This window comes from Malurus melanocephalus, unplaced genomic scaffold, assembly GCF_030028575.1.
Source record: "Malurus melanocephalus ecotype Western Australia unplaced genomic scaffold, MMel_1.1 scaffold_869, whole genome shotgun sequence".
NCBI classification, from domain to species: domain Eukaryota; kingdom Metazoa; phylum Chordata; class Aves; order Passeriformes; family Maluridae; genus Malurus; species Malurus melanocephalus.
This window is the reverse complement of record NW_026624101.1, coordinates 69,676-81,828: the sequence shown is the minus strand read 5'-3', so window position 1 is coordinate 81,828 and position 12,153 is coordinate 69,676. Positions and strand designations below refer to the sequence as shown.

Here is a 12,153-nt window from a genome sequence, read left to right as displayed (position 1 = left end):
ACACTCACGTTGTCGTGGCTGAGCATGACCCCCTTGGGCTGGCCYGTGGTGCCCGAGGTGTAGATGAGGGTGCAGCACTGGTTGGGTTTCTGGGACGCGATGAYCTCGCGGAGCCGTGAGTCCGGCACGTCCTTGCCCAGCTCCATGAACTCCCTCCACTGTGCAGAGGAGAGCAGAGCTCAGTCACTTTGTAAGGCATCATTCACAGAAAAATCAAACCCTCTGTTGCACACCAAGAGAAGGAAGCTGTAGCTGTTCTCCCTGCCCAAACCTCTGGAAGAGGCTGTAAATCCCCACTGTTTCCTGGCTGACACACCACAATGAGAGAAGCAGAAAGGAGACAGACACACCCCCAGAGCTTTACAGATCTGTAGCAATGCCCTGTAGTAACCTGGGGCCTGAGGCTGCCTGGCAAARCTCAGCAGGCTCCCAGCCCCCTTACAACATGGATTATCCAGCTTTGCACAACAGCAGATACCTCCTGCCCCCCACAGCCCACACGAGCTCATGGGATCACACAGCCCCAGGSTGGTTTGGGTTGGAAGGGACCTTGRTGACCATCTCATSCCAAGGCCCTGCCATGGACAGGAACATCACCCACCAGAYGTTTAAGGCCCCTTGGAAGGTGACGGGTACTTGCAGCCACCAGCTGAACACAACCAGGACTCACAGCAGTGAGGAAGCCCAGAACTTACTGAGTACAGGTTTGGTCTCCTCTCTTTGATCTCCTCYCCATATTGCACAATGGCCTTCAGATGAGGTAGGCTGTCTTCAATCTGTGTTGAGAAGGGAAATCCATGAGAAGGAGCAAATTCTGCTTGTCCTTTTCAGGCCTCTGTAACCCCCCACTCAACATGCTCCTCATATTTGCCTTTTTATGTAAAGCCAAGAGAACCCCACATGTGTTCCTAAAACAAYGGGTTTGCCTCACTAGAAAGAGTCATAATTTGAGCTGGGATGTTGCCAGAAAATCTAGAGGATGCTCAGTTGCTCTTTTTGGCTTCTCCTGTTTTAAACACAAGGCTTTCAGAAGTGAAAGCACCACTTAACCTCTTGTGAGGCTTAGTGCCAGTGCCAGCTCACCTGGCTGGAGCAGGAGAACACCAAGGAGGTCACCTCTGCTCTGAGAGCCAGCATTCCCCTCAGGTACTGCCCTCCTACAGCATTTTAYCCTCCCACACCCGTCAGCAGGATGCTGGAACCCCCCAGCCATTTAAAAAACRTGATTACTTCTAAGATTTTCTGCAGCTGTTTATGGTTTTCCACCACGATAATGTTGGCACTGCAGTTGTCTGCTACGTAGTGACAGGCCCCGGGAGAGTTTGTAGTGTAGATCCCAACAGCAAATCCCCTGGGAAGGAGAAGGGAAAAAACCAAAACAGAAAAGCAAAACACAKAGTCAGAGGGCAAGCAGAGTTGCTGGCAAAATTCAGACCATTWCAGAGCAAAAAGTTGAAGATGAACATCCCATAAAATGGCAACAAAGAGGGGAGGGCTTAATTCCAAGAGGAAGGACTCTGTTCTGGGGCATGGGAAATGTCAGAGTGGTGKGAGGGCCAAAATGTCTCATGTGGAAGGCAGATATCAAAACCCAGCCCTGGGATTCTCTGGAATTTCCCACCATATTTTAATCACTGTGGACATAAGGATGCTTTGGGATTAACCTACTAGTCTTCTTTTGAGAGAAGCAGCTGGCTAAAAAAAAATTTATTTTTGTCTCATTAATTCATTATGAAATAGTTCAGATTCATTCATACCTTCATTAAATTCAAATGTAAGCAAYTGGGTTTGGGTTTTTTTGTTTGYTTTATTGGGGKTTTAATGAAAACCTCCTTCTCCTGTGAATACTGCAGTTACTCTCTGCCTGCCAAAGCAAAATGCATGGCAAGAAACAAAACTCTTACCCTGCAAGGATAGCTCCAATGTCAGCAATGAACCACTCTGCAGAATTAAATCCCAGGATGCCCACTCCATGGAAACGCTCCAGCCCCAGCTGTAAACAAGAGATGACATTACAGCAGCCTGGCTTTTCCTTGGAGAAAGCTCAGAGCTCACAGCACTGAGGGAAAGAGTTCATTTTCTTACAYGGGGTAATTCCCACTGGAAAACTTCCCAGGAGCCAAGAAGGAACCAGTTAAAGTTTCACAGCACTGTCCCACTATCAGTGGGCATGAAAATGGAGATTTGCTGAGGTCTGCCCTGGGAAAGAGTGGCTCACTGGCACTAACAGGAATATAAACCTGGGAGGTATCAGTTCCYCTGGGGCTGGGAATGAGAAGGTAAGAGGTGCAGTCAGACAACACCTCCTGGGACATTTGGTACAAGCTGGGTATGTCAGATATCAACAGTGGCCAGAGCAACAAGCTCAGGGACASCCAGAGGCAGCTGGCTATGAAATTGCAGCTCCTGGAGTCCCAGTCTTTAACTCTCTGGTTTGGTSCCAGAGTGGAAGATCCCACTATAAGAAGAAAACCAGGCTGGCCTTAACTTGAAGAAACAAGACTCAATCACAACAATAACAATACAATGTTGGTTTCTCTCCCAAATCTCCTAATCCCAACAGCACTAGCAAAGGACTGGGCCAGTTGGGATATTTAAGTCTGGTTTGCAAGCATCCCTTTAAGTTTTTTTTCTTCAAAAGATGAACATTTCCATGCCTTTGGAGGGGCAGTGTCCATRTTTGCCATACACCTCAAACACCTCCCTTTAAATGTTTCCTAATGTGCTTTTTTCTTGGTTGAATGTGGAAGCAACTGTCAAAAAAAATTAAATAGCAAKGTGTCCATGGCATGTTCAGGTGCGTCCCCATCACTGTAAGATTCACCTGCACTCAGAAAATTTGCAGGTTTAAGACAGACTTGAGTGCAGCCATTCTAGCACTTAAATGAGTGACAACTAAACTTGGCTTTTTAGGAAGGAAAGGAAGGAAAAGGAAGAACAGTTTTAAACTAAARGAGTTTTAAATCTGATTTACATCAGATATTGGGAAGGAATTGTTCMTTGTGAGGGTGGRGAGGCCCTGGCACAGGGTGCCCAGAGMAGCTGTGGCTGCCCCTGGATCCCTGGCAGTGCCCAAGGTCAGGTTGGACAGGGCTTGGAGCACCCTGGGACAGTGSAAATGTCCCTGCCCAKGGCAGGGGTGGCACTGGATGATCCTTAAGATCCCTTCCCACCCAAACCACRTTGATTTTAGGATTCTATGAATATGAACCAAGASATTTCAACAAACTCTTACCTTCAGAAAGCTTTTGGCTGCTTTCCAGCACTCGTCATAGTACATCTTATASGTCAGCTTTACCCACTGGCCATCTTTTTTGGATGCAAGGGCGTAGTAGTCGCTGTATTTATTGGCACATTCCTGTAAAAGCTGGTGCACAGTTTTTGGTGCCTCGCTGCCTATGCCGTGTTCTTCCATCCTCAGCTTGACCTCTCCATCACGACGTGTYGTCCACAAGCTGGAGGCAGGAGGGGAGGAGGCTGCTTTGGAAGAAAAGTGTTCAGTAAGATTTAGAAATTTCCTGCTGCCACAACAGAATGAAAGTATCAAGCAAATGCTCTTATACTCCCTCCCACACCCCCTTTTTGACCATCTCTYCTTGGCAAGTTTGCCACATGACCCCCAGTATTTCAGACTGGAAGCCTCTAAAGCACTTCAAATTTTGCTCAACGTTTCCCACTTACACCCCCTCTAACCTGCTCTGCTGCCCTAAGGCTCTTGTACTGGCAAGGTGAGAGCTTCTTGCATCTTACACTCTGCTATTTTTAATTTTTTTTCCTTTTAAGGAGGACTGAAAGCAGGACACTGGTAGCTGGTAGATGAACATCAGGCACTGACACTGCCTATTTAATCCTTGAAGCACAGCTGGACTTTAAGTCTGAGTTCAAGACACTTCTGCACAACCCATCCTCCAACCTGAGCTGCTTCTTCCATTGGTATGGTTTGATAAATTCCTCTCTCATTGCAACAATAATCCAATGCACACCCAGTCACCAAACTTCCATCCACTCACCTTTGGGACTGAGTGAGTTCACCTGATATGTCTCCATCTTGGAATCTTCCCCTGGCTCGTTGTTGCGTGGCTCAGCAATTCTGCAAGGYAAAAGGAATTATGCCTGGATAAGAACACTGAGAGCAGGTTTGCTCCATCCCTTAATGTCACTCAGGCTTTGGATTTCAGAGTGATTCTCGATGTTCTGCAGGTGTYTTCATATTAATTTACTACCCTGCATGGCTCCAGCAGTGGAACAGAATGTGCAAGCTCTGCCTGTGCTGTTTTTGAACACAAGAGTTTTGTCCTAATTGCAGCTTTCATTGCAGAGGAGCTGCAGAAGAATCCATAAACACCATCCCTAAAACAGCCATCATTTAACTCCTAAGGACTGCCCCAGGTGCCTGAAACAAAGAGTCTGCAGCTGGGAAGAGGCGGGAGACAGGAAGGGACACATGGATCTGGAGCTCATCTCCTGTCTGCAATAWGTGAGTTCAACAACAGGGATGCCCCTGGGGACACTCTCAACTCACCCCATGGGGAAACCCACAGAGATTTCCTGCAGAAAAGCAGGAAATTGATTTAACAGGAAATCTTGTYGTTAGGTATTCCTAATAAAGCCAGTGCTCACAGCAGATGTTTGGGAAGAAATGGAAACAGGCTCATCCCCATGTGCTTCAGCCACACTCCTCCCAGCTGAGTTGTCCCTTTTACTTTCAAGCCCTGCAGGAGTTGGTGAAGCACCACTTGCCTGGTTGCAAAACTGTTCTTACTCCATCCCTTTCCTTGCTTGACTTTCTCAAAGCCCTAAGTGAGGAGGACAAGGGATGATCAAGTTGCATGTGTCACTTCAGAGGAGGAATTGGAAGCCAGACCCAGTGAGATTTGGGATTTGCTCCCTAAAAGAACAGCCCAACCTCCAACCAGGCATCTGATGCCTGGTTCCCTTCCCTGGGCAATGCCCTGCCAGGACCATGGGACCATCACTAAGATCTGAGTTTTATCTGATTTAAGGTTATATTTCAGAGACCCACACTTTCCACCTTTCCTTGCCCTACCAGGGCCCTTCACTTCAGGCCATCACGAAGGTGTTATTTCTTCAGGCCGGTGTTTCTTCTTCCCCACAGCAACACTTGGCTGCAGCACCAAGCCCAGGGTCTTCCAGCAGGGCCCTGACATCACAATAAACCCAACAATACAGGGGCAGAAAGGAGCCCTGAGTCTGCCCATCGCAGTCAGCCCACACTGCACACAGGTGACAKCTCTTCTGGGCCCACACAAACTCCTCAGACTAAGCCAGGCAGGGCTCCCAGCAAGTCCCACCTTTTATTCCCTTTCTACCAGACCAAAGACAATTCAGCACAGGCACTGCATGAATTTCAGGGTAAGAGGGAAATCACTTCCCACTAATTTTAYATTTACTCCGAATTTCTAGGGAACAGTCAACTATTACTGCCTTGGGCATATGAACAGGTTGAAGGCCCAGGGAAGACTTGACATGGCTGATACCATGTCCTGAACTGCTTCTCTGAACTAATCTGCAAGCCAGCAACCAGAGCTGGGTAAATAATTTCTTTATTTCCCCCAAAGGGATTACTAGATGTTCTCATCTCCGTGCTCCCTCCTCATTATTGAGAACATTTTTCAGCACAAATTAATCCTCAGTTGCAATAGTTCTGCACCATTTCTCCACAAGCTTTTATGATCAAAGCATGCAAATGACCCAGTAATATGAGYAGAAAAGCCCCAGCTATTTCCCTCACAGTCAATCAAGTCATCTTTTTTCTCCCCCTTACAACATGTAATTCAATGCAGCCGAAAAAATTTAGGTAAAGAGGTTTTAGTCAGCGAGATCCCATTATGCTGTGGTGAGATATAGACCCTAATCTGCTCTTTAGTCTGGAAATCTAAGCAGCCTCTTACCAGCAGGAGTTGGAGATCAGCATAGGTACTGCACATGAGCTGTTCCCCAGAGGGAAAGCTCTTCCAAAATCATTTTCATTAATCAAAGTAAGCAAGATTGAATACAAACCACATATACAGCATAAAAAAAAAACAAAACAAAAACAACTTAAATTAGACAAACCTGGGTGAAGAGTTGAGCAGTGCATCTTCCAGTATCACCTCACAGTTCCCATGAGGAGCTGAATTGCAATAAGCCACGGGGACTGGTTCTGCAAGTGCCATCCCTGCGTCTGACTCACACAGCACTGTCCCTGCGAAAACAGGTTTTAAAAATTAAAATACAGCCAAACGTTACAGCAAAGCAGCAAACACAGCTCAGCCGCTTGAGCGAGGCAGCCCCGAAGAGGCACAACTCGAGTCTGCTGCGTGTGCTCAAAATATGGGAAATTTTGACAGCTGGCACAGTCCGGTCATTGCAAAACCCCACACCAGCGTGACACCCACAGCTCCCCAAGAACACTTTAAACACCGCATTCCCTTTGCCCTAAACCCTCCCGCTCGGCTCGCAGCCCCCCCAATCCCTCCAGCCTCACCGCGCATCTCCCGTCCCGCAGCCTCCCCTCCGCAGCCGCTCCGCACCGGCGCCGAGCACGACGTGTAATATCCTTTATTTTTAAACTAGCGCCCAGGAGGCAGATCTGGAGCATCTTATGTCATGTGCTGCTGCCTTGCAATTGGAAGCGGCTCGTCACCCCACACCGCCGCCTCTTAAGGAGGCTCTGGCCCCACTCCTGCCCGCCAACCTCCGCAAACCGGGGATTCCGGGTCCCTCTGGGGGGACACAGCCCTGGGACACCCCACATTTAAGCTGTTCGCATCAAAAYCAGCGTTTTGCAGCTGGGTTTTTTGGTGGCTCCCACGCTGCTTTCAGCACTTTGTCTTGGGGGATTTCATCGCCTAAATGAAGTGTTTTCTAAACGCTGATTTTATTTAAGGTTTACATTCATCAAAAGCCTTTGATGCTTCTGAGTTGCCAGGCTGAGCTTTAATTGTTTCAAGGGATTTCAAGCTGATTGGAGACGAATCCCATTATCCTTGATCTCTCTAAGAAGTGGATTTTAGGCTGCTATTTTGTACCTACATTAAACAGACACATTTAAACAGTGTGATGTGAGGAGCATGTTTGTCTCGATGAGGAGGGACAGCAGTGAAAGGAAAGAGGTTTTTTTTTTTTCAATAAATTTGACCCAGTCACGCTGCAGCGTCCTGCCTGTGCCGGGAGAGGAAAGCCACGCCAGCCACACTCASGGACGTCCCCCTTTTCCGCTTACTCATCTGCGCAAGGACACGTTGGTGCTCACGCCACGCTCTGCTACAGCCAGCGAATCACCACGCCAAAAATAGTTTAATTCACGAGCAGCCGAGAGGGGGATGTCTGCAAAAACCCATCTCTGAAGCGCAGAGATAACAGGCAGATAGTGCCCCGCACCCCGTTGCGGGCTGGAACACCAGAGCGTTTGTTGGGAGCTGTGAGAGGAGGCTGTTATCTCTACAGCGCCGTGCTCGGAGCAGCCACTCAGACCTGGCAGGTCCCTGCCCAGCCCGGAGGAGCCCAAACCCACACGTGGCACAGCACCCCGGTGCCACCAGAGCTGTCCCCACGGCCTCTCTTGCTCAAGGAGAAACCGAGCAGAGCCCAGGAGGGACGAGCCGCAGCAGCTGCCATCACTCCTGACCCCCTTTCGCAATGCTGCTCCCACTTTCCTCCCCAGCACCCCACAACGAGGGGTTCAGGGCTGGCCCTGAGGGRAGCTTTGGCCTCTGCACTAATTACAGCGTTTCTCTTGCCAATTGTGCCTTAATGCAGCAACGAAGTTTCGAGGGGAAGGGTGAGGTGTTCTCACTCCAGCTATCAGGGAATCATGGAATCTGAGAATGGTTTGGGTGGGAAGAGACCTTAAGGATCATCCAGTGCCACCCCATGCCATGGGCAGGGACACCTCCCACTGTCYCAGATTGCKCCAAGCCCTGTCCAGCCTGGCCTTGGGCACTGCCAGGGATCCAGGGGCAGCCACAGCTTCTCTGGGCATCCTGTGACAGGGCCTCCCCACCCTCTTCCTACAAATATTTTGATCTATCTCTGCACTGTGTCAWTGGGGAAGCCATTCCCCCTTGTTTTGTCACTTCAGGCCCTTTCAAATCTCCTCTCTCTCTCTCTCTCCAGCTTTCTTGCAGGCTCCCTTCAGGTCCTGGAAGGCCACAATTAAGTCATGCCAAAGCGTCCCTTCTCCAGGCTCAACAATCCAAATTTTCTCATCCTTTCCTCTCAGCAGAGCTGCTCCATCCCTCTACTAGTGTGAGTTCCATTTCCATGGTCAGCTGCAGGTTTCTGCATCACCTTCAGTTACTCAAGAGGAGAAAGCTCTTCCCAGTGAAGACCATCCCTGCATTCTGCCCTCRCTGTGCACAACCCCGGGCACATTTGCAACACGAACTGAAGTGCAACCCGATCGCGCAGTTTCTGTAACCAGCCATGCATTTTATCCAACAAATTCAAGTTAGAAGCAAACATTTCCCAATATTTACAGACTCTCCCTAGCTCTGCTCAGCACTGCAGCTCGGCCCTTCCCTCCTTGATGCTTAGTTACAAACACACTGTAAAACACAYGTGTCCAAGGGTTGGGAGGGGATGRTCTTTAAGGTCCTTTCCAACCYAAAYCATTYCATGCTTCAGCAGAGCCAGGTGTAACTCTTGAATTCCAAAATTCCTCTCCCACCCCATGCTGTCCCCTGAGGAATTAACGCACCACGGTGTCCCACAGGTGCTCGGGAACACGGGGAACACACACCCAAACAAAAACCTGCAGAAAGAAACCTCCCTTTTAATTAAGCCCGTGTGACTCCTTAAATCATTTAAATACAAAACGTGTTCTGCTTTGAGGGAGCACCGTGACCCAGAAGAACTGGAAGTGGAGTGATTTCTTTGGAACCACTCTGGGGCTTCACTGACAAAACACAATAAAGGTCTGACAAGGTTCARACTCTTGGCAGTCAATGGTGCAGGAGTGGAGCTTTCATTTATAATAGGATTTGGACACRCCTTTACCTAAAACACACACAGAGCTTCAATAATATCAGTTCAAGTTCAAATTACTGAGCACCTTATCAAGCCACTTGACATTTTCCAGCACAGCCCACTCCTGCGGTTGATTTCTTTTAGTCGGTAAAGGCACCACATCCGCTCTGTTTCAGTTCTTGCCACCTAGAGCAGCTCCAGGCAATTGCCACATCACCCTCAAAACTGAAACTTGGGCCTTTCTGTTCTTTTTGTTCCCCTTAAAGGTTTGTTAAGCGAGGAAACAAAAACTAAGCAGCCCACTCTTCCTCCTCTTACATAAACTCAGTTTTTAACAGAGGCAGTGATAAAAGCTTCCTGAGAATTAAAGGTTTTGTCCTGGCTTCACCACTGACCACAGGTGCTGGACAAATCCCCCGTGGCTTCCTGATGCTGGAGTAGAGAAAACAGGAGTAGAAATAATTCSAACATCTACAAGGATGATGTGTGACTGTCACGACTGCACCTGACTCCACCACATGTCCAGAGCTGAGTTTTGGCTGAAGAAAGCCACCCATTGACCATCACTTGGTCAGCCAGACCCGGCTCCTTGGTCACGTAGACAACCACAAAACTCTCAATTTCAGGAACAGTGCTTCTCCAGAGCACCGGGATGTTTTAGGTGAATTCCCCAGCAGTGTGAGTCACCAGGAGGCTGCAACGAGCTCCTCTTTCCTAAACTGCTCCTTCACCGAGCCATCTGCACGGTCACCAGGGGAAAATCCCCTCACGCCCAGCAGGAAAGCACAGAATTGTGTTTTCACAGAGGCACCACCTGTGTTCCTGGCGGCTCCCACACGAGGCTTTGTGTCTGCTGGGAGCACAGTGGGGCACAGGAGCATCCCGAGCACTCAGATCACCTCACGGAACATTCCCAATCTCCCAGGTCACCTCACAGAGGGTCCCAAGTTTCCAAGTTGCCTCATGGTGCATGCCAAGCTCTCAGGTCACCTCAGGGAGCATCCCCGAGCACTCACATCATTTCAGAGCATCCCAAGCTCTCAGGTCACCTCACGGAGCATCCCCAAACTCTCAGATCACCTCACGGAGCACCCCCAAACTGTCACGGTCACTCGCGATGGATCCCTGGACACCAGAGGGGAAGGGACATCACTTCTCCTCAGACCACCTCCTGCCCTGACCGGAGACTTGAAGGAAAGTCCCCCACAGCCCATCCTCTGTTCATTTAACCAAAAACCCTAAGAATTTCCCCCGCGCTGCTCAGACACCCACCCACCCAAGGGACATCATGAGAAGCATCTCCCGGGATGGTGAACCCCACAGCGAAACCCCCGCGCCGGGCGGGCATCCCACACACACCGGGTGGCGCTGGGGACACCCAGAGCGGGTGTGGGGAGCCGGAACCCCCCTCCCTCCCTCAGCCCAGGCCGGGGTCGGGCTTTAGGACCGCGCGTTACCTCRGGGCCCGGTGGGCGCGCGCGGCCCCTCAGCAGCTCCCGCGCGCCGCTGGGCGGGGCCCTTTAGAGCCCTCGCTTTTGGGGGGCGTGGCCATTTCCACTTCGCCACGCCCACCCCGCATTTTCAGAGCATTCTATTGGGCGAGACGGCGGTGGGCAGAGGCAAGGCCACGCCCTCCAGCTCTGGGATGAGGCGCATCGCCGCGCGATTGGAGGAGGYGGCTGTCAGTAACAGCGAGGCCACGCCCCCTCCCCTCGTGGCGCGGGTTACCCGCGGTCAATGCCCTGCGCGGTGCCCGGGACACCGGGATGCGGCTGTTCCGGGACACCGGGAATCGGCGTTTCGGGGCTGGAAACACCCCAAACCCTGCGCCTCACCGTGCTGGAACAGCGTGAAGCTCCGGAGCACCTTGAGGTGCTTTAGTGATGTGCGGCGACGCAGCAGAAGTTTTCGGGAAAAGGAGGGGAATAGTCCGAATTAATCTGAAAGCTGTTTTTTTCCTAAAATAAAGTCAGGTTAAGGGCAAGGTGCAATAGGACAAGAGGAAACGACCTCAAGTTGCGCTGGGGAGGGGGGGGGTGGTGTTAGATTGGACATGAGGGAAAATTTATTCGTGGAAAGGGTTGTAAATCATTGGAACAGGCTGCCCAGGSCAGTGGTAAAGTCACAATCCCTGGAAATGTTAAAAAAACACGTGGATGTGCCACTTGGGGACACGGTTTAGTGGTTGACCGTTGGTCTTGACGGTTTTCAAGGTGCTTTCTCGCCTTAAGAGTTTTGTGATTCTGTGAAGGATTTTTAAATGGGACCCTGAGCAACAACAACCCTTTGACCAAATGAAACGGGAGATGGTTCATGGAGAAGTTTTGGGGCCATTCTGGACAGGACAAGATGTAAAATGTACTCCAACCACAGCTGGAGGCGAATGGTCCTACCTGGAGCTCCACCATCTGCTCTCCCGAGTCTGCCGTATTAAAGATGGAGTCCAACAGTACATATTTATTTATTAATTTGTTATTCAGGTGTTTTTATTTGTTATGATCAGGTGGATCCATCTAACCGTTCTCAGTTGTTCCTGGCTGATAAAACTGCAGAAAAGCCAGGATTTTGTTTAYGCTGTCAGGAAAACAGCTGGATCTGTGAAATGAATTATTGCTGCTGTTTTTCTGGTGCAGGCCAAGAATTCCAAACCGTTGTTTTCACCCTGTGAATTCTTCTCTCMCAGCACCCAGAGATATTCCCTGCTCACACAGGAGGGGAGGGGATGGTTCACACCATTCAGATGATGAGCAAACCTAAGGAATATGTAATTAGGGAAGCTCCTGCCAGAAGGTCAGGATGCAGCTGGGCCTGAGGACAGAGCAGTGCTGGGGATTTGCAGCTGTGAAAAAACATCAGCACAGGGAGAYAGAGGTGCCAAAGCAGCCTCAGGAACCCTGCACTGTCCTCTGGCCCAGGCACCTCCAGTTCCTGCTGTGCTGGCWGTTTCTGCCACCCTGAGCCTTCCCTTGCAGCTCCTCAGCATTCCCATCTCTCCCCAGCTCTCTCAACTTCTCCTCCCTGCAGCCCCTCCAACGTGGCTCTGYTCTCATTCAGATGGTGAATTTATTTTGAAGAGCAAGGCAAAGCAKCAGCCTGGAAATGGGTGACATCTGTAAAACTCACCAAGTCCTGACCCTCGTAGTCCAGCCTGGAAATGGGTGAGATCTGTAAAATTCACCAAGA

At 50.0% G+C, this 12,153-nt stretch overlaps 1 protein-coding gene across 2 annotated transcripts in view; it reads right to left on the bottom strand.

Annotated features, from left to right (window-relative positions):
- The window catches only part of ACSBG2 (acyl-CoA synthetase bubblegum family member 2), a 17,061-nt gene extending 6,581 nt beyond the window's left edge, over window positions 1-10,480 (bottom strand). Inside the window, exons 1-8 of one of the 2 annotated variants that reach the window (XM_057385807.1) lie at window positions 10,428-10,480; window positions 6,076-6,205; window positions 4,011-4,090; window positions 3,236-3,480; window positions 1,905-1,993; window positions 1,231-1,351; window positions 696-776; window positions 9-158 (exon numbers count right to left, since the gene is read on the bottom strand). In XM_057385807.1, the coding sequence (XP_057241790.1) occupies window positions 9-158; window positions 696-776; window positions 1,231-1,351; window positions 1,905-1,993; window positions 3,236-3,480; window positions 4,011-4,090; window positions 6,076-6,176 (867 nt within the window). In that variant the 5' untranslated portion in view covers window positions 6,177-6,205; window positions 10,428-10,480. Of the gene's footprint in view, window positions 1-8; window positions 159-695; window positions 777-1,230; window positions 1,352-1,904; window positions 1,994-3,235; window positions 3,481-4,010; window positions 4,091-6,075; window positions 6,206-6,487; window positions 6,570-10,427 lie in introns of those variants that run through there. The other variant, XM_057385806.1, reaches the window with a different exon arrangement.
- Between the last annotated feature and the right edge of the window lie 1,673 nt (window positions 10,481-12,153).